Below are 22,489 nucleotides of genomic sequence, written 5' to 3' on the forward strand. Positions count from 1 at the left end.
TTTGACACAAATAAACACACGTATTCATATATATGTCTTGAAGGATGGAAAGGTATACATTAAACTGTTAATACTGGATGTCTCTGGAGGGTAGTTTGTCTGCACTTGCTAAAATTTTTTACAATGAATAGTAATTTTAGAATAAGGAAAGAGAAGTTACTTTCACAAAAGCAACAGAAGCATAATAGAGTTTGCCTTTTTCAACTGAAAACTGAAAGTAATTTATGGCAGGAATAGGCCCAAATTTATGGCAGGAGTAGGCCCAGTACATTTTAGATTTTTTTCAGCTCAGTGCATAAAAAATTGCACATTAAACCTGACATGTATTTAAAAAACAAAACCTGCCAGTTGGTTAAGCCTATGGGAAAGAGCAAAATATTGGGCATATTATATCAGGAAAAGATTAGATGTTCTGGATATAAATTTTAAAAACAGTCTGGATCAGTAAAGATAGAAGGAAAGAGGTACCTAAAGACATAAACCACTGACAGTATTTGTTTAGTTAGCATTATCTTGCAAAGTGCATTAATAAGGGACAAGATTAGTGTGGTGGGTTGGAATTGAGCATGAGGAACCCTTGTGAGACTTTTTCAGACTGCCCCACTGGTTGAAAATCATCATAATGAACAATCTGACTAGCTGCTTTCAATATCCATACACTGAAAAGTCACTCCAAGATGATAAGGAAAGACAGAGAAATGTCAACCTACTTCTTTTATGGTAAAGAAAAATAAAAATTTGGGGGAAAAACTCTTCAATGGTTTCCCCTATATTTTTCTTCTCTAAAGTCCTAGTTTTCAATGTTCTATATACTCCAAGCTACTACGCCCTGTCTATCCAATTTGCTAACAAACTATACCTTATCACAAAAAAATTTCCAGTCAGGCTGTTCCTTTTTACTCCCATCTCTCTCAAGCTTTCGAAGAATGGCTCAGATTCCATTGCTTTAACAAAAACCTCCACAAACTTCTCTCTTTCCATGAATCCCTATATCCCCTACTCATTAACTTAATCAATAAACCACATTGATAGTTTACTAATATCTCATATAATTTCCTAAAATACTTTATGTAGGATAGGCTCCTCAAGCTAGATTATGCAACTGTTAAAAATAACTACAGGACTGATAAAGTCAAAAAAGAGAAATGTGGTTTCAGGGACAATATCCTAATAACCAATCTGCATTGTCTTGCATAGCAGTGAGAATATAATAAACATTAAAAACTACTTGGTGAACAATTACAGTTTTTTAAATTTATAATCTGCTGCTAAGGATATAAAAATAAGAGAAAAAAATCTTAACTACCAACCTATGAAAATACAATTAATGTTCAGTGTTTTTATGTTGTTTTTTTCCTACTTGAAATGGCTTTATCCACCCAACCAACAAATATTTAGTAAGGAGAAATCTACTATGTGACAGGGACTGTGATAAGTATTGAGATACTAGAGATATAAAGGTGACCAACACCAGACAAGGTTCCTACTCCAAGGAATTTAAAGTCTAGAGGAGAATATAAATAATCCAATAAGAATGTAGTTTAAAATACAGTTAGACACAGATAAATATTCTGAAGGGAAAAACATGGGTCCCATAAAATTATACAGCAAATAAACTTGATCTAGTTGAAAAAGATCAAAAAAGCTTCCTTGAAAAAAAAACATGTTGAAGCCAAGATCTGGAGGACAAAACTAAGTTAATTAATGAAAAAAGCTAAGGATATGAGTGTAGATGAGGGTGATCATTTTACGCAGAAAGAACATGAGCTATTCTTGGTTCTCTGATAGGGGCTGTGTTAAATGAAAAAGACAAAGGTTTGTGTGACTAGAACACAAATAAGAGGTCAAAAATGGTAAGAGGTGAGACTCAAGAAAGCAAGGAAGATGTTACTACTGGAGGAAACTAGGTAAAGAGTACACAGAATCGCTCTGTGTTATTTCTTACAACTGCATGTTAATCTGTAACTATCTCAAAATTTAAAGGGAGGGAGGGAGAGAAGAAGGGAAGGAGGGAGGAAGAAAGGAAGGAAAGCAACAGTCAAACTGGGCAAGGCTTATGGGTTTCATTAAGTACACTGACTTCTAGCAGTAATGCAAAATCATTAAAAGATTTTTTTAAGAAGGAGAACTGACATACTCAGATTTGCATTTTGAAATATTACTCTAGCTATAATATAGATTGAAGACAGGCCAGAGTGCTTGTGAGTAAACAGATTACTATACTACTGCCAGCGCCAGATGATGACAGATTGGGTTTAGGGTAGTGATAGTAAAGATGAAAAGAAACTCATAGATTGGAGCTAGCAAGTTCATATTTTTCAAATAGCCCTAGCAAGTAACATTTAAAAATTAAAATATTTCAAGAGAAAACAAATAAAATAAGCTTTCCTAACTTTATCCCATCAAATATTTTCTTCAAAAGTTAATATCCTGGGCTTTCCTGGTAGCACAGTGGTTAAGAATCCGCCTGCCAATGCAGGGGACACAGGTTAGAGCTCTGGTCCGGAAAGATTCCACATGCCACGGAGCAATGAAGTCTGTGAGCCACAACTACTAAGCCTGCACTCTAGAGCCCGCGAGCCACAACCACTGAGCCCACGTGCCACAACTACTGAAGCCCGCGCCTAGAGCCCGTGCTCTGCAACAAGAGAAGCCACCGCAATGAGAAGCCCACGCACTGTAACAAAGAGTAGCCCCCGCTCACAGCAACTAGAGAAAGATGACTCGCAGCAACAAAGACCCAACTCAGCCATAAATAAATAAATAAATAAATAAATAAATAAATAAATTTATTTTTTAAAAAGCTAATATCCTTAGGAATGGGTCTATTCGCAATATGAGGCAAATAAACATGAACTATCATTCTCTGGTTCAAGTAAAACTACATTAATAACATATTTTTATGATTTTAAGAAAAAATATCAATAAACCCATGAGTATTATCAGACACCTCTCAACTTACCATTTTTCCAATCATCATTACATAAGGTCCTGCCTGTTGATTTACAGCTAGAAAATCTAGCAAACGCACATACCAAAATATTATGTTAAGACAGTAAATTAATCTTCCAGCCACAAAAACATGATTATCATATGCATTCTCAAAGTTCCATTTTGCTCCAAATCTTAGTCCAAATCCAATGAAGAAAGAAATTATGGCAATTGTATCACTGATATTGAAGTAATCACTAAACCACACTTTAATCTTCTGGCTTATTTTTCCAGCTTCAGACATAAAGATCTACAGGTTTAAACAAAAAAAAAAAAGTTTCATCACTTTCTTCCCATTAAAACATATACCAGAATTCAATTATACTGTCATAGCAGAATTTTATATATCATTTAATATTTCAAAGTATTTTGACTGTCTTGGCATTTGATCACCAAAACAATTCAATAAGATATCAAAGACAGATACTTCTTATCCTCGTTCTCTATATATAGGGGGAAAAAAAGAAAAAAAAAGACCCACAAATAAATGACCTGCTCAACCAAGGTCATCCAACTAAGACACTGAAAATTCTGGATTAGAACACAATTCTCTAGACTTGGAATGTGAGATACTTGTAAAAAGTTGTTTTATTTTTCACTGAAACAACACTAGGATATCCAGGTAGGATCTTCCAAAGGTGCCTTATTTGCAGAAAGTAAACAACTCGATGGTTTAAGTAGCTATACTTAGCTCTTTAATATAAAAAATATTTTAAATTTTTTGTGGGGAATGGTAATACATTTACAGCTTCAAAATCATAGTGTATCAAAAGCAAATAGTGAAAAGTCTCCCTTCCACTCTTCACCCCTAGCCAACTAATTCTCCTTCCCACTACAGGCAATCACTTTTATTACTATCTAATAAATCCTTGCAGAACAGTTTTATGAATAAAAAAATTATTTGCAACTTGCTTTCACAATTTAACAACTTTAATTTCTTCAAACATGTTAGTAAAACAACAGATTTCATAAACATATGGGCCGTGGCACTCAAAGGCATTTAAAATGCATAAGCTATTAAATTCCTATTATACCTAAGTGGGAGGGAAGTACAATGCCTTCTATCTATTTTTGCAATTTCATGTATTCTCTAAATGTAAAATAGAGACATGAAATAATTCATATGTATTTAAATAACTGTGTTATAAAACAACATTTATATAGGTACTAGATTAAACAGAAAGTATAAAAAAATTTTAAAAACCTTTTTTTCCAAAATCAGGATATTAGAAAATTTACAGTTTTAAACTGAAAACTCTGATAGACACAGGGACAGAGGGATCTAAATCTAAACGATAATTCAATGGGCAATACAGTACACTTTAGAGCAGTATAACCTAAAAGCAAAGTAAGAATATACTTATAATTTATCTACCTGATTGGCTATATGTATATTTAATACTTTTTGAGAATGGCAAAGAACATAAACATCAATGTTGAGAAAATAAAACAAAAACAAATCTATTATTTGAGACAAATCATTATCTTTGTAATTGTGACAAAGTTAACAACACAATCTCTATTCTATGGCCATCACTTTTAGAACAGCAAAACCAAACAATCTATACTTCAATAACATCATCACCTACTGGGTGATGTAGGTGGGCATATGAATATACCCACCTACATCATGGTTATGTGTGTGGGTATGAATAACACATACCCACACACATAACCAAAACAAAACATAACACCCTCCATATATACACCAAGTTACTGGTAGGAAAAACTAAAGACATACCTCACGGACTTTCTCAATAGCATAGGTAAAAATATAAGCAATAACAATCCATTCTTGAACTGAAGGTAACTGTTCCATTTGTACAAGAACCACAAATGTATAAAGCATCAGAAATCCTAAGTATGCCAACTAATAAAAAAAGAAAATACAAGATATGAATAAAATTTATTATAAAATACAATTTCTTTACTATGAAAATTTCCAAGCATACACAAAAAAAGAGACAAAATGAGCCCCTGTGAAGTATCTCCCTTCAATCATTAAAAAAGTTTCAGAAGTTAACTCTTCTTCCATGCAGACATTGCATTTATCAATCAACCATTTATAAATGGTCCCCAAGGTAAAAATGTGTTATTCTAGACTTTAGTTGACTTTTTAGTACTTCTCATAGGAAGAATTTTATAATACCAGGTTTATGTTCTCAGTATAGTCCACATAATTTCACTTATATTATACCTCAGGTATCATACTATAGAACTTCATCACCATCATCAAGAAACACATACTACGTGGCTCCTCCTTCCCCCGACCACGTAGTATTCCTAAGAAAGACAACTGGTATTGTATTAGCCAAGAAGTTCCTTCGGTTTTTAAGTAAAAATAAAAGACACATTTTTCATTTTCACCAAGAACTTTATTGAACAACATATTCACCCTTTTGTTCCACTACCTTCTGACATTTTTCAGGCAACTTCATAATTCCATCTTCCCAAAATTTTTATATTTTTGAGCAAAGAACTGTTCCAGATGCCTTTTACAGTCTTCCAGGGAATGGAAATTTTTTCCATTAGGAGAAGTTTGCAAAGACCAAAATAAATGGAAATCCGAATATGCAATGTCTGGTGAATACAGCAGATGCATGAGAACTACTCAGCCAAGCCATAACAGTTCTTGCCTGGTCATCAAAGAAACACGCGGTCTTGTGGTATCCTGATGGAAGATTATGCATTTTCTGTTGAGTAATTGCAGAAGCTTTTCATTGAGTGCTGCTTTCAGTTGGTCTAACTGGGAGCAGTACTTGTTGGAATTAATTGTTTGGTTTTCTGGAAGGAGCTCATAATAGAGGACTCCCTTCCAATCCCACCATATACACAACATCACCTTCTTCAGATGAAGACCGGCCTTTGGTGTGGTAGGTGGTGGTTCATTTCACTTGCCCCATGATCTTTTCCATTCCACATTATTGTACAGTATCCACTTTTCATTACCCATCACAATTTGTTTTAAAAACAGAATGTTTTCGTTACGTTTAAGTAGGGAATCGCATGCAGAAATACAGTCAAGATTTTTTTCACTTAACTTATGTGAAACCCAAACATCAAAGTGATTAATATAACCAAGCTGGTGCAAATGATTTTCAACGCTTGATTTGGATATTTTGAATATGTCGGCTATCTCCCATGTGGTATAACGTTGATTGTTCTCGATGTCTTGATTTGATCGCTATCAACTTCAACTGGTCTACCCGACCACGGAGCATCATCCAGTGAGAAATTTCCAGCATGAAACTTCGCAAACCACTTTTGACATGTTCAATCAGTCACAGCATCTTCTCCATACACTGCACAAATCTTTTTTGCATTTCAGTTGTTTTTACCTTTCTTGAAACAATAAAACATAATATGCTGAAAATGTTGCTTTTTTTTCTTCCGTCTTCAATATCAAAATGGCTACACAAAAATTCACCAATTTTGATAAGCTTTTTTTAAATGCACGCTGATATGACAGCTGTCACAATACAGTCTAACAAAACTGTTTCGAATGAAGTTAAAGACAACTAAGCGCTACTAGAGCCATCTTACAGAAAAGACCCAACAAATTTTTTGGCCAACCCAATATTTTCTTAGCTCCCAATCACTGAGGTTGAATCCCAAGAAATGTAAACAAATATGAAAAACATTCTCCCTAGGTAAGAGAACATCCCACCTTTGAGACTCTTAACAAGAAAGGTTATAAGGAGATGATAAGGAACAATATATAATAACATCTGAAGAGTCATTTCATTTCAGAGGAAAACCCAGACTCTCTGACCCTTGAACAATTGTGGCTGAGAATTCTCTCACCGTTTTCCTTGCCTCTACCAGTTTTAAAATAAGCCATATCTTTGATTTGAGCTATAGCAGAGTAGGGAAGTAAACTGCAATAAGCAAAGAAAGAAAAAAGAAATTCCCTCAGTCACTTGGGGGAAGGAGCAGAATGCAAGGCCCCACCCCTAGGGGCGTCCTGGAGGGGGTGCCCCAAACCGGGGGTGGGGGGCGGGTACCCACTGCGGCCTCAGCCCCAGCCAAATAATACCTAAATGTTGGAGTTTGGAGCAGAGAAAGGTTTACTGCAGGGCAATGCAAGGAGACCGGTGGCTCATGCTCCCAAAAACCCAAACTCCTGAAAGGGTTTCAGCAAAGCATTTTTAAAGGCCAGGAGCTGGTTATTCCTGTATTTCTCCTGAGACAAAGGATGGGAGAGATTGGCCTTTTCAGCATTTCAAAGTCAACTTTGAAAGTTCGGCTTGTGGGTAGGAGCTGGTGAGGGAGATGTGTTGACACCTTTGAAGGTATATTCTCAAGATGCTGATGTGTTTCTTCAACATAATATTGATGAAAAAACAACCCAGAGCAGGAGGAAAAACAGGAGGAAATGGCAGCTTCTCAGGGACTGCTGACATTGCAAGATGTGGCCATAGATTTCTCTCAAGAGGAGTGGGAATGACTGGACTTTGATCAATGGGAATTGTACAAGGACAGATGTTAGAGAACTATAGGGACCTGGTCACCTTTTTGAAGCAAAAGAAGGATCTCTAGGATGTGAAGGGAATGGAAACAGTAGCCACACACCCAGCTATGTCTTCTTACGAAACCCAGATTTTGATGACCACAAAGCAGGCACGGAAGATTTATTCCAAAAAATGCTGCTGGGAAAACATGAAAGTTGTCGACTTGGAAATTTAAACTGCAATAAACTGTGTAAGGTCTTAACCAAGAGCTCTATTTTTCAATAACTACAACAGCATTTATAATGGAGCAACAAGCTATCCCTGCATTGAATCAGACAATAACTTTGACCGAGACCCAAGTCTTATGAAACATCAGGGCACTGAATTTTCAGAAAACCATTCTAAAAGTAATAAATACAGGAATGTCTTTTATCAAAGCTCATATATTACTACATATAAGAGGATTCATATTGGAGAGAAGACTTACAAATGTAGTGAATGTGATAAAGGTTTTAATCAGTCTTCAACATCAACTTACTCAACATCAGAGTATTCATACTAGAGAGGAACATTAAAAGTGTAATAAATGTAGGAAAGCCTTTAATCAATCATTAAATCTAAGTAGACAAAGGAAAATTCATACTGGAGGGAAACTTTACAAATGTAAAGACTGTGGTAAAGCCTTCAAATGGTGCTCAAAACTTACTCAACATCAGAGAATTCATACTGGGGAGAAACTATACAAATGTAAAGAATGTGGCAAAGCCTTTACCCAGGGCTCAAATCTTAAGCAGCATCCGATAATTCACACTGCACAGAAGCCTTACAAAAGTACAGAATGTGGCAGTACCTTTAATCAGCATTCATATCTTATACAGCAGAGACCTCATACTGGAAAGAAACCTTACAAATGTAGCAAATGTGGCAAAATCTTTAACTGGTTCTCAAAAACATCAGAAAATAACAGTAGAAAAAGTAGAAAAAAACCATAATAGCAAAAAACGTACAAATGTAGAGAATGTGACAAAGCCTTCAACCAGAGCTGTTACCTCGCTCAACATCAGAGAATCCATAGTGGAGAGAAACCCTACAAATGTAATAAGTGATGAAAGACATCAGTCCTGAATATATACTTCAGAAAACACCTGAAGAGTTCACAGTGGAAAGAAACTTGAACGATGAAAAAAAATGTAAAAGTACTTAATCACAAATCAAATCTAAATAAATATCAGAATACATAGTAGAAAGCATTAAAGTCAGTAACTTTTCTGGCATTACTCTAATTGAGACTGTTACAGAAAATAATCTAAAGTTAAAACACTTATAAAATTTGTTTGTTGGTATTGATCACAGGATCACAGGGAATGATGTTTGGACAGGTGTAATTATTATCAGCATCTTTTTTATATTGGCATTATTTGAGATTATTTGAAAATAATATTAGGTAGCAATCATTTATTTTTATTACTCCATGGATGTTTAAAGACCCTGTAATGTAAAACGTACAATGAAAATCTAAATGGAAATGACATCTGTCATTGATTTAAATCATTCCTATAGATCACCATTAGTTAAGTGTTCAGGGAATCATTCTTTGTATTAAAGACAGAGGATCACTGTAAATCTTAAATAGTTGTGACCATTTGCTTTTAAGGATAAAAGGATGTTAGTTCATTAAAATCTTGATAAACATTCATTAAATCAACAGATAGAAGTCATGAATATTAGTTGGCATATTTGAAACAAATACATCTTCATCAATAACTAAGAAAAATGTAGGGAACCCTTCCATAAGAAGTTATAAAATTACTGTACATCCATGTTTACTAAATAACTAGGCTTCTTTGTGTAAATCATAAAAATCACAATTCTCAGATCATTCTATCCAAAGAACAAGAATTCTTCTGAATTACTATAATCTGTATTTTGATAGAGAATCATAGATGGATTGTTAAAGGTTTATTTAGACCATGTGTGAACTTAATATGTTAATTAATAAAACTGAATGGTTTTTAATGTGGTAAAAAAAAATTTTGCTCAATTTTAAAATATACCATATTACTAATTCGAAAAGATACATGCACCCCAATGTTCATAGCAGCATTATTTACAATTGCTAAGATATGGAAGCAACCTAAGTGTCCATCAACAGATGAATGGACAAAGAAGATGTGGTAAATATATACAATGGAATGCTACTCAGCCATAAAAAAGAATGAAATTTTGCCATTTGCAGCAACATAGATGGACTTGGAGGGTATTATCTTAAGTGAAGTAAGTCAGACAGAGAAAGACAAGTATTGTATGATATCACTTATACGTGGAATCTTAAAAATACAACAAACTAGTGAATATAACAAAAAAGAAGCAGACTCACAGATATAGAGAACAAACTAGTGGTTACCAGTGGTGAGAGGGAAAGTGGGGAGGGGCAATATAAAGGTAGGGGATTAAGAAGTACAAACTATTAGGCATAAAATAAGCTACAAGGATATATTGTACAACATGGGGACTATAGCCAATATTTTATAATTTTATAAATGGAGTATAATCTTTAAAATTGTGAATCACTATATTATACACCTGTAACATATAGTATCAATTATACTTCAATAAAAAAAAATCATACCGTGTTAAACCAGAATTTTACAATTGGTGCATGATAAAAGGCATAAAACTTTCGTGTGATTGGAAGCTTTTTTGATTTTATTTGTATCTCCATTTCATTCTTCCCTTCATTCCTGTCCAATATTCTTACTTCTTTAAATACTTCCTAAAATAAAAAGAACATTTATTGTACATTTATTCACAACAAATTTATATTTACTTTAAATTTTTTTTCCTTACCATGGGAATCTCTTCTGTTATGTTTTGAAAGTTGTTCTCACTATCTTCCATTGTCATTTGATGAGCATCTTGAGATTGTGGAATATGAGACATTTCAGCCTTAGTTTTATATTCTAACATTAATATGGCAGGTGGAACTAAAATGCTTAGTATGACCTAAAAATTTTAGAAACACAGAAGTTTACATTTTAAAATTAATGGCCTTCAAGAATATAATAAAAGCAATAAAAAGGTATAAAATCTCCTAATTATTAGTTAGCCATTTTGTCCCTGGTGGTGCAGGGAAAAAACAAAAACTTCACATTTTACTTATATAGAAAGAGGCCAGGTTGAATTGTTTTAAAGAGTAACAAAACATTTGAGTATTACGATATAAGGGTATAGAAAAGATTTAATAATTATTATAGACTTGTCCTGTTAAAAAATCAGGTTACAATTTGTTCAGAAAATACATTTTTGTTTAAATAAAATATAAGCCTTATGAAGTTAATATGTGCTTAATTTTATCCTAAATCTCTCTGCAAGTGTTCCGTGTCACAATGTGATTACTCAGCTTGTGCCTCTATAAACAAAAAGGTTTATTTCTGAAATTTTATGTATTACCTGCAAAACCCTCAAGCACAAAGAAATTATAATTGTGTGTCAGGGTTTCTATTATAATTGTATATCAGGGTTAATCCTTCACCATTATTTTTAGTATATGATCAGTATTTATTATCCACTTACAATGATCAGTGATTAAACTACTTGCCTGATTTCTGCCTTCTATATTCTATACCTTTTTTCAGACATAAAATAACAAAAAGGAAAGTTTAAAGTAAAATCTCTCACTGTAATGAAACTGAAAGTACCAGACAACATTTTATCCCAATTTTTAACCATAAAAACTGAGCAGATCCAATATACTTCAAGCAAATTAAAAGTAACAGATTATTAAGTTAGTAGATAGGTCCTGAATTTTAGAATTTGGGAATCATCTTTTCATAAAGCAACAACTTTTTTTTCATGGCTGCTATAAATGCCAATACTCCCATTTGTTGCTCTCATGCTTCTGGCTCAGACTGGGGAAACAATCACTATACACCACACCTGAAAAGGATTCAGAGTGAAGACTAAGAGGGATAAAATGCCAACACCACAACCCCTACCCTCACAAATCAAGGCATTTTACTATACAGCTGAGCTAATTCCTCTGTTCTTTTTTATCTAATCACACACTTTATATTATTTCTAAGGTATACCTTGTACCAGGAATTTTTCCTCATATTCAGCCTTCCCATCCACATATCAGATAACAACATTTGTGTACAGGTGTGGGCTACAAAAGGTCTAAGTCTTGAAGAAACTGCTAACTTAAGACAGGTGGAATTACTCCAATTTTTCAGTTCATAAGTGAGCAATTTCATAGCCATGGTTTCATCTTGTCTGAAGGATTGTTCTAATAATTCAACTGCCAGTTGACCAAAATCACTATCAAAAGATAAAAGCCAAAACATATTCAGATTACCAAATTGCAGTTTTAAACCATTATCCTTAAAGTCATTCATAACATGTTCCAGTTTTCAATATTTTCACACACACACTTAGGGAATTGTGAGGCCCTATGTTTTCAGATATCCACTACTATGTGAAAATCACAAAATATTAAAATATGCCACATTAGGAACAAGACTGAAAATGTGATTCCAGAGCACTTTCCCCTGGTCCTAGAAATAAACCTATAGACTCACAGGAAACCCAAACTGACAATATTCAGATACTCTGTTCAGAAAGTCTCTAGACAATATTTCAAACATAGAAGATGGTTGGTACCCAGTAGAGAGGAAGAATAATGTGAATAGGGACTAACCTAATATGAAAAACATCTTAATCTTAAATCCCTGGTAACATGATCACAGGATCTCTATTTGAGTTATTTCCAGTAACAACTCTTACTCTCTTCCAAAGACAGCCCATTTTGGGGGAGGGTGGTCCTATTCTCTATTATAAAGCTTCCTACAAACTACCTTTCTAGCTTAATATTTTACTACTCCCCTAAGTAGACTGTAAAACTTGTGAACTATTTTATTCTTCTACATATGTAGTTCCACCATCTGAAATGCCCTTCCAGCTGAACTAAATTTATTTCCTTAGAACACAGCTCAAACCTCACTTTCTTCCTTTCCCTACCACTTCAAATGGAACTTTTCCTAATCTAATTGCTATTATGTACAACTAATTATTAAACTTATTTCTGGCATTTCTTCTTTCTTGTTGAGATATTTAACTCTTGAACTGCAAACAATATACATGCCTAGGCAGCAAAGTTTCTTTCTGAGTTTTTTTTAAAAAACTTAAAACATTTAGAAAGTGGGTTTCTCTTAATTTTTCCAATAAAATTATAACACGTAACCTAATTAGTGCGTGGCACTATAATCTCCACTTAAACCTCATCTATTTTGTATTTTTAAAATGTTTCAAATGATAAAATGTAACTTACTTGGAATACTGTTTCAATTCCTCTGAAGTATCATCTACGAGGTCACTCTGCTTTGCTTCATATGCCATTGAACGATAGATCTTACAGGCAACTAATGCTTTAGCCATTGATTCTTCACCATGCTGCCACAAAAAACGGGCCATGACCTGCCTCTTCATAAGGCAAGCCCAAATTAGCAGTTCATTAAGTGGATAAGGAAAGCGCTTGGTTTCTGGATCATCAATATCTACAATTTCATCTTTGGTTCTTTTCTTCTTTCCTTCTTCCACAGCTGTATCAATCTTTAAGAGAAAATAAATGTTATAAGGCTCATCAAAATGAGGCCATATGACATTCATGTGAGAATTTTAATAAAATACGCTTTATTCTTCAACTTCATACAGCTGCACAAATGAAAATAGTATAAATTTTACATACTTGATTTTTATTATAGCTCATATTCATTTCATAGAAATGTCATTTCCAAAAAAATGTCTTTGCAACAAAGTTTTCCAAGATTAAAGAAAGGGCCTAAATATTTCAACTAATATCCAATAAAACACAGTTTTAATGAAAAGAAAGTTTGGATAACACCTCTGGTCTTGCATGTTGTTAATCAAGTAAATATAGAATAAAAGGAGGCAGTTAAGCAATAATCAAAACATCTAAAAATTTTGGTCATTATCATAGTTAAATACTAAAAAATAACAGAATCATTAACCAACAATGAATATCTTTTGGCATATAGGAAAATGAAGAATCAAGGATATAATACCATATCTAAAAACAAAAGATAATTCTTACTAAAACAAGGAGTTTTTTGTTTCATAATACTAAGTAATTTAGAAAGAACAAAATGCGAAAGCCAGAAAGGGTAATATTTAAACAAATATACCTTTGGTCGGTAGGGCTGTGCTGTTTTAATGAAATGATTATGCCTCATTTTTTCCTTTTTATCTGCTCTATTGCTGAAAGATTCCTGACTCTTTCGCAACTGAGGAGTGCTGCTGGAGGTATTTCTGCCAGACCTCTGAAAATAAAAGCTTATTAGATTTTATAGATTTAAATATGCTGATATGCTATAAAAAATCAGTTTTTACATATGTATGTATATATAAATATATGTGTGTACGCACACCAAAAAAAAAATATAGTTTCTTCAGGATTTCAATTACAAAATATTTCTAAGTACTCTTAGTTTAAAATCTCATGTTTTTAAGGCAATCCCACTTTTACCATTCTAAGTAATTTTTAACTTTTAAAGTGTGTAAGTTTATTTTAAAGCACATCTATAGACTTCCCCCCAAATATTACGTACCCGATTATTTCCACCAAGACTATTATATATTAATCGAAAACGTTTCCGAGTGTAGGTGCATCTATACGTTCCTCCCATAAGATATTCAATAACAAGTCCTATATCAATTAGAGTGATCTTATATCCTGGAGGAAGATTTCCCTGAAAACAAAGCATTAGTTTTAAAAAGACAAAATAGTATTTCTCAATATTTCCATGCCATGCCTAGAAATGTGCCTACTACTCTCCAAAATAACAAATGTTTACTTGTTACAGGAAGCTGGAGTTGCCAGCAGCTACCTTTACAGAAGAAGGGAGTGACTTGTTTCTGTTTTCTTTTGTAAGAAGAGAGATTCTGAGGTTTTGAAGTCCCAACGGTGTGGCTCAGGAAAGGAGTATGGCTTACAACAGGAAGATAATTTGATCTCTCCACTGTATTAATACTTCACACACACAGGCAAAGAAACCTCTAAGTGCCAAGTATTCTGTTTCACCGTGGCACATAAGTTGCATTTTCCTGCATAAATAATGCTATAAATGTTTCCTGAGGGGCCCATTAATACTTATAAATATTTTTAACCAAAATTATATTGGCCATATTGTAGATTACACGTTTTTATAGCCTTGACTAGAATTCAACTACCACCTATAACATTGTTCAGAGATAAAACTTCATTTTCCCAGGGCATCAATTTACAAATGAACTTTTGGAACATAAGCCATTTGTGAGTTTGGAAAGACTGTTTCAGAATGAATTATTGGTTAAAGGGTTTAATCATCAGATGAGTTATATATATTAACCAATTCTGCCCTCTTAACACCATCACCATTCTTTTCATTTCCCTAATTATAATTTCATGAACTTAGTACTTTTTAAAATGCTTATACTTTTTATATTTTGGCTTCATCTGTGAAGTTTCTAATTTCTAGATATCTATATTCTTTAGATCGCTAATTTAAAGATATCTATATTCTTTAGATCGCTAATTTAAAAACTAATCATAGAGTCTGTCATACAGAGTGAAGTAAGTCAGAAGGAGAAAAACAAATACAGTATGCTAACACATATATATGGAATCTAAGGGGAAAAAAAAAAGGTCATGAAGAACCTAGTGGCAAGACTGGAATAAAGACACAGACCTACTAGAGAATGGACTTGAGGATATGGGGAGGGGGAAGGGTAAGATGTGACAAAGTCAGAGAGTGGCATGGACAGATATACACTACCAAACGTAAAATAGATAGCTAGTGGGAAGCAACCGCATAGCACAAGGAGATCAGCTCTGTGCTTTGTGACCACCTAGAGGGGTGGGATAGGGAGGGTGGGAGGGAGGGAGATGCAAGAGGGAAGAGATATGGGAACATACGTATATGTATAACCGATTCACTTTGTTATAAAGCAGAAACTAACACACCATTGTAAAGCAATTACACTCCAATAAAGATGTTAAAAAAAAAACTAATCAAAAAACATACTTTCATCTTAAATACAAGATTTTTGTTTTTATTTCATCTTAAGCAACCTCAAAATATGCTCTATGATTAAGGATGTCATGTATGATAGATATTTTAGTTCTATTTTTTTTTAAATCTGACAAATTCCCTTATGTTATGAATTCACTTGAATGGGGAATACTTAATTTAAGGAAAATAATGTGAGTTATCTAAAAAAATGATAAGCAATTTCTCAAGCTATACAACTAACTCTTAGAAAACTCATTAATTTGAATTAGAAAATATTCAATTACTGTTTTTACTTTAGGATTTTTCACTTATGCAAGTAGAAAAACTGGGCTTATTATTATAGCCATCAATGTAAAAGAAGTTAACATATAACAAATCTCCTATGTGAGGTTCCCAGAATTAACAACTATAGTTCTGCTAAACCACATAAGTAAATCATAATGCAAATGTGTTTAAGAAATCCCCGGACTGAAGGTCTCCCTCATTATTCAAGCTTTCTGGGAAGGAAAAAAAAAAAAAAGAAAGCTTTAGTTATTTAAACAAAACAAACAAAAATTAATGTGAACTGTCCAGAATAGGAAAATCCACAGAGATAGAAAAGAACTAACAGTTGCTTAGGGCGGGCTCAGAGGCAAGGAGTAGAGAAGCAGCAGGAATGGGGAGAGACTGCTAATGGGTACAAAGTTACTTTGGGGGGGTATTGTAAATACTCTAAAATTGTGGTGACGGTGGCACTACCCTGAATATAGAAAGTCACTGAACTATACACTTTACATGGATGAATGCTATGGTATGTGAAATACATTTCAATAAAGCTACAAAGAAAAGCACATGGAAAAAAATAAAGAAAAAAATTTTAAGTATGACAAAGTCTAAGTTCTTTCTATGAAATGTTAGTTTAGTATTAAACATATTACAAAACACAGAAAATGACATTTCTATCAAGTTTTCCATTTTTTAATAGTACACTCACACTTAATGGCAAGTAAAACATTTGAATGAAGAATTCTAGAATGAAAGCATTTTAGTTCAGAAACTTTAAAAATAATTCAATTAACTAAATATGAGTACTTTTTCATCAAGGGAAATAAAACTATTGGATATCAATAGTTTAAATTGTTATAATTTTTAAATAAGTGTTTAAAACTATTAATTCACAGAGAATCCAGTAGAAAAGAAGAGGAATATCAGTGTGTCAAATTTAGTCACCACAGAATGGCTTCAGACCATATGAGAGCATTATATAGGAAATCACTACCAATACTGAATATAAAAGAAGGGGGAAGAGGGAGAGAGAAGGAGAGAGACAGAGATGGGGGGGGGGGAGAGAAAGACATAAACAGAGAGAAAGACAGAACATTTTCAGCCTTTTTATTGGCAAAATCTGCCATTGAAGATCACCAATCTGTGTTTCTCTCAATGTCCTTTACATGCCCAGGGAACAAATTTCTTCTTAACACAGAGAAAGAAGATCTTCCTTTATGAACAAATAAGCATTATGAACTTCATCATACTGTACCCTGGATGACTAGAAGCTCAGGTCTTAATTCCATAAACTTTCCTTTCTCTTGATTTCTGATATATTATGCTCTTTACTCCTGTATTACTACAAATTTATCCCTTATTTTAATCTCGATCTAAAAAAAGTCACTTTATTGCTAACTTTAAGATGCACTGAAATGCTTTCTAGAAACAGATGAAGTATAAATGACTTTTTTAAAATAACATTTTTCGAAAACAAAAATAATCTCTTACCTGTTTGACATCTCGAACAAGATGAAATAGCATTGGATTAGTTGGGCCTTGTTTCTTTAAGGAGAAAATAATTAGAGGAAACTATTATTTTTCTTCTAAAATAACTTAAACAATTTCCTTTTTGTTACAGGACTTTTGTTCTTACACAAATTATATTGTTTTTGAGTTATACAAGTTCTGTTCATAAAATGGAACAAAGAAAAAGATGTAACTATTACATGTTGTCATATTTACCTTTAACAAGATATATAATTTCTTATGCTCTTACATTTTTACTTATGCAAAACACAAAAGCTTTTCTTTTCTAAAAGTCATGCAAACATTGCAAGCTTCACAATTATATGTTAAATTTAATTTATATTTCATTGATAATGGAGGCATTCTCTTTCCTCTTGTTAAAATGTCTGTACCTCTGTTTCTGCCACTAATCATCAAGCTGTAGCAATACATTAAATATTTTGGGTAACAAACTTTTAACATTTATATATGCCATCTTTTCCCTATTATCTTAATTCTATTTAAATATTACAGTAGACTAATGACAAGTTTCATTTTTACATTAATCTTATTTTGATGGTATCCTGTATTTTGAAAAAATACCCAGGAGTATATCTCCCCCCATCAAAACTGAGATAAATGGGCCAAAAAGATATTCTTCTAAACTTTTTAGACAGTGCTCTGACCTATATGAAATTTACTGCAATTGATTCTAAGCAGCACAAATCAAGAGAATTATTGTCAATACTTTAAATCTATTGTTTAAAAGAAATATCAAATGAGATTTTTCTCCCACCATTGTGTTACTGTTAATTTTTATGAGGTTATTGTAGTAATCAATTCAATGTACTTCTCCATTTTGATTACATATACTTGGTAATACATTCTCAAATCTAAGTGGGTAAACTTATTATTCCTTTGAAAACAATATTATTTTCTTTGATATTAGTGGCTTTCAAATTCTATATAATATCTAAAGATGGCTATAACTGATACTGCATTCTTTTTATAGTATTTAGTCTATAGACTTAAGAGCTGAGTTCCCTCAGCTCATTCTCCTCGTAAGTTAATCTTTTTTAATTTAAAATGTCAATTATTTTTAACATAAAGAAACAAACTTAGTAGAAATATTTACAAAAAATCGGTAATATTTTAGTGCACTTAGATAGACTTACAAAATATTTACAGCTCAAACATTTCTGAAATGCAAAGTATTATAAAAAATAAAGACAGAGGCCTGTAAGTTAATTTTTAAAAAATAAATGTGTCTTCCAAGTGAATGTGAATTATTTCATGCTTTTTAAGTATTAGGAAGCTTCATTGTATTTTCTCTAATAGTATATAATCAGAGAGAAACACAATTTTTGTAATTCTATTTTATCTTAATCCATTAATGTTTATTCATTAAATATGACTTCTTAGTAAAAAATAAGTACACTTTAACACAGCAGTTCTCAAAAGTGCAATCTGGGGACTCCTGAAGGCCCCCAAGACCCTTTTAGGAGGCCCATGAGATCAAAAGTGTTTTCAGAATCATGTTAAAATGTTATTTGCATTTATTCATTCCCATTCTCTCAGTGTTCAGTGGAGTTTTCCAGAGGCTTCATGATGTGCGATATTGTGAGATTAAATTCAAAAGCAAACATGAGAATCCAGCTGCCTTCTATGAAACCAGACATTAAAGAGATCTGTAAGCCATAAAAGTACTCTACTCTCCTCACTAATTTTTTTGTTTTCTTGAAAAATATGTTATATATGTTAACATGTAATGGATTTATTATTTGTACTGAAGTACAAATTAATAAATATGTTTAAAATTTCTTGGTGTTACATTCCAATATGATACATATCAACACACATAAGCAAAACCTCTCTAGAACAGCTCTTTGATGTCCTCAATAATTTTTATGGATCTTGATAACAAAAAATTGAGAACCACTGCTTTATCATGTTATATACAATCCCTTAAACTTTAAAAAAATTTACCAATAATTGATGCTGAACATTAACTATTATCTTAATAACTTTGAGTTATACAGTTAAAAAAATTACTTGCCTTGCTAATGGGATCAATTTTTATTTTTAGTGTTTTGTATTTGCTTTACATTTCAGGGATAAACCTTACTTTGGCACAATGAATAATCCTTTTAATTTTTACATCTATTTGCTAGAGACAGTAGAACGCCAACAAATCCCTACTCAAAGGAAATTTACAATCCACAGTGGAAGACATAACTGTACTTAACAAACTGCACCACTGGGCTTCACTGTAGCACTGCCTTGGCATTTGAACTAGGTTCCAAACAAAGAATAAAATCCAGTAAGTGGGTAGTAGTAGCTGGAAGAAAAACACATACCAGCAGTGTGTAAACAACTAATGCTTTTTTAAAAAGTTTATATTTTGGGGAAATAGTAGGTAGATGACATAGTTGAAATATCCACTATGCGGAGGTGGGAGATAGGAATTAAAAGGCCAAGTGAGAGAAATAGCTGAGGCAAAATTTCAAAAGCTGGAGAGCTTTGAAAACCAAGTAAAGGGTTTGAGTATTATTCTATACACATTGGGGAGCCATCAAAAGTTTTTAAACTGGGGAAAGATATGATAAAGTATGTCACTATAAGAATATTTAGGTTAAAGATTTGAAAATAGACAAGGAAATTAGATTACTGAAATAGTACAGGCTGGAAATGATTGAGTAGTACAAAGACATTAGGAATGAAAAGAAAGAGATAAATAGGTAGAAACTGATAAATAAAAGGAAACAGCTTTGCAGAGAAGTCAAAGTTAGAAAGCTAGGATTTGGTCATAGTACTCCTCAAGGTATACTTCTATTAGTAATGAAAAACCATTAAGAAGAGTAGTATTTACCCTCTCCAATGTTAGTGACATGAAATTTGAAACAAAATGAGAAAGGCTTTGTAAAAGGAATAATTAGTTTTCAGGAGCTCTTTAAAAGAAAAACTGAAAAACAGTATGTAAGCTGAAAGTACGACACCACAAGGTCAAAATCATGAATGTAAACACCAAAAAGGAGAAAAGAAAAAGCAATGTGTAATTTCTCCATTGGTCAAAGGAATCAAAAGAAATTTGGTGTAACAAATGACTACCAAGAAAAAGAAGAAATATAATGACTCTATAATTAAGAACTTGATCTTATAGTTTTAAAAAGGGGTGAGGTGAAGGAAAGCGTTGTTAACACTACATCTCTTTCCTATGTGGCTATGGTGACAGAGAAGGTCTCCAGAAATAGGGAAAGGGTTTCAGACTGTCATATAAACAATCTATACTAAGACTGGCTGTAATTTTTCCACATAATCCAGCAAAACATTAAAGGTTTTACCAATAGGAATGAATATACTCAGGTAAAATGACACTTTCCAAAGATGATAAAACTTAGTCCACAAAGAATTTTAACATACACTTACAGTGTTGTAAAGTTCTTCCAGTCTAGGAATGGTAAGGAATTTATGCATGCTTACTCCATTTTCAATAAGAAGTTTTACAAATGCAACTCTATCCATTACAAGAGCATCAAGCATAGCTTGTTCCAAGGATCCAACCTAAAACAGTATCAACATTAATAAAATTATACAAACAGTTCTACATGCAAGTCCTTAGGATTTATACATATTTGTTCCTAAACAGTTTTAGAACAAAATTAAAAAGATGCAAAGTAATAAAAGGCTAGGACTTAAGGTATATAGGGAATAGATAAAAAGACCTCACTAGAGTAGCATTCCCTAAAAAACATTCTGTAGGACAGCAAGGGTTATGTGGGGGGGGGGGGGGGGGAAACAAGAAAGAATCCACCATCAAGTAAATTTTGGGAAAAATACCTTAGAGCAATGGTTCTCAGTGTTTAAGAAAGGTTTTTTAGAGGGATCATTTCAATAATTGGGGGCCACTACTACATTTAATGGACACGGTCAAAAGATACCAGAAATCATACAATATGCCAGACAATGTCACTCAAAGAGGAATTGCCTTATATCTCATACAACTTTCTATTATCCTGTTAGATTCTCACAAATGAAAATCCAGTAATTCTGCTTTACATATAAACACAAAGTATTCTGTCACAAACTTTCCAAAAATACAACTGCTATGTAAGTCAGAAAAGATTGTACTTAGTTTTCTTTAGAACTGTAACAGAAACCATTCACCGTCAGAGAAAAATCGTATCTCTTAACAGCAATACAACATGTGGCACTGCAGTTTAATGTAACACGTGTATCAGTCAGCATTTGTAGCGCTCCCTTGTAAGTTTTTAGAGACACTTTTACAGACTTCAACAGACAATGAATCAAATACTCTAAAACCAGTGAAGACACAAATACAGAAATTTCACTAAGAAGCATTATAAAAGTCATCTTATTAATGTAATAATATTAGTATATTTAGTATTACTGATATATTAATATTTTAATAATACCTCATTGCTTCTGTATAGTTTTAAATATTTTGGTATCATAGGATAAAAAACTTTGTGGTGAAAATCAATACCAAAAGCACTGGGTTTGGGCTTCCCTGGTGGCGCAGCAGTTAAGAATCCGCCTGCCAGTGCAGGGGACATGGGTTCGAGCCCTGGTCTGGGAAGATCCCACATGCCGCAGAGCAACTAACCCTGTGCGCCACAACTACTGAGCCTCCACTCTAGAGTCCATGAGCCACAGCTACGGAGCCCACGTGCCTAGAGCCCGTGCTCTGCAACAAGAGAAGCCACTGCAATGAGAAGTCTGTGCATGGCAAACGAACAGCAGCCCCCACTCCCCGCAACTGGAGAAAGCCCGTGTGCAGCAACAAAGACCCAACGCAGCCAAAAATAAATAAATAAAAGAAATACATTAAAAAAAAATCATTGGGTTTTTTCACCTTTTGTTTTCTAATCTTTATTGTCTTCAGAAGTTTACCATACAACTATACAACTTCTCTATAGCAGTTTCTATTACCATTTCTTTACCCAATCTACCCTTGATTTCTATTACTTTGCAAAGGATAGGGTCTCCAAAATCTTTTTAGTATACAGACTAAATACATGCCTTATGCATGATGGATGATGATCAGAGGGCAGATATGTTTTCTGTCACTTTTTTTTTTCACCACTCAGTTCTATTTCATAACAAGGAAAATATTTTGGCATTGCACTTAAAAACAAGGCACAACTAACTTATAAGAATGTAATACTTATTCAATTTCTCATATATTAACAGCCTGTAATTTATCATGGC

The 22,489-nt window shown here is 33.2% G+C and overlaps 1 protein-coding gene across 2 annotated transcripts in view; it reads right to left on the reverse strand.

The window, feature by feature from the left end:
- The window catches only part of TRPM7 (transient receptor potential cation channel subfamily M member 7), a 112,114-nt gene that overhangs the window by 40,489 nt on the left and 49,136 nt on the right, over positions 1-22,489 (reverse strand). Inside the window, exons 12-21 of one of the 2 annotated variants that reach the window (XM_082387893.1) lie at positions 20,687-20,821; positions 17,264-17,317; positions 14,066-14,206; positions 13,643-13,777; positions 12,769-13,049; positions 11,531-11,759; positions 10,290-10,445; positions 10,072-10,215; positions 4,733-4,861; positions 2,963-3,241 (exon numbers count right to left, since the gene is read on the reverse strand). In XM_082387893.1, the coding sequence (XP_082244019.1) occupies positions 2,963-3,241; positions 4,733-4,861; positions 10,072-10,215; positions 10,290-10,445; positions 11,531-11,759; positions 12,769-13,049; positions 13,643-13,777; positions 14,066-14,206; positions 17,264-17,317; positions 20,687-20,821 (1,683 nt within the window). The remainder of the gene's footprint in view (positions 1-2,962; positions 3,242-4,732; positions 4,862-10,071; positions 10,216-10,289; positions 10,446-11,530; positions 11,760-12,768; positions 13,050-13,642; positions 13,778-14,065; positions 14,207-17,263; positions 17,318-20,686; positions 20,822-22,489) is intronic. The other variant, XM_082387894.1, reaches the window with a different exon arrangement.

Source organism: Balaenoptera borealis (genome assembly GCF_965194805.1).
Source record: "Balaenoptera borealis genome assembly, chromosome: 3".
NCBI classification, from domain to species: Eukaryota; Metazoa; Chordata; class Mammalia; order Artiodactyla; family Balaenopteridae; genus Balaenoptera; species Balaenoptera borealis.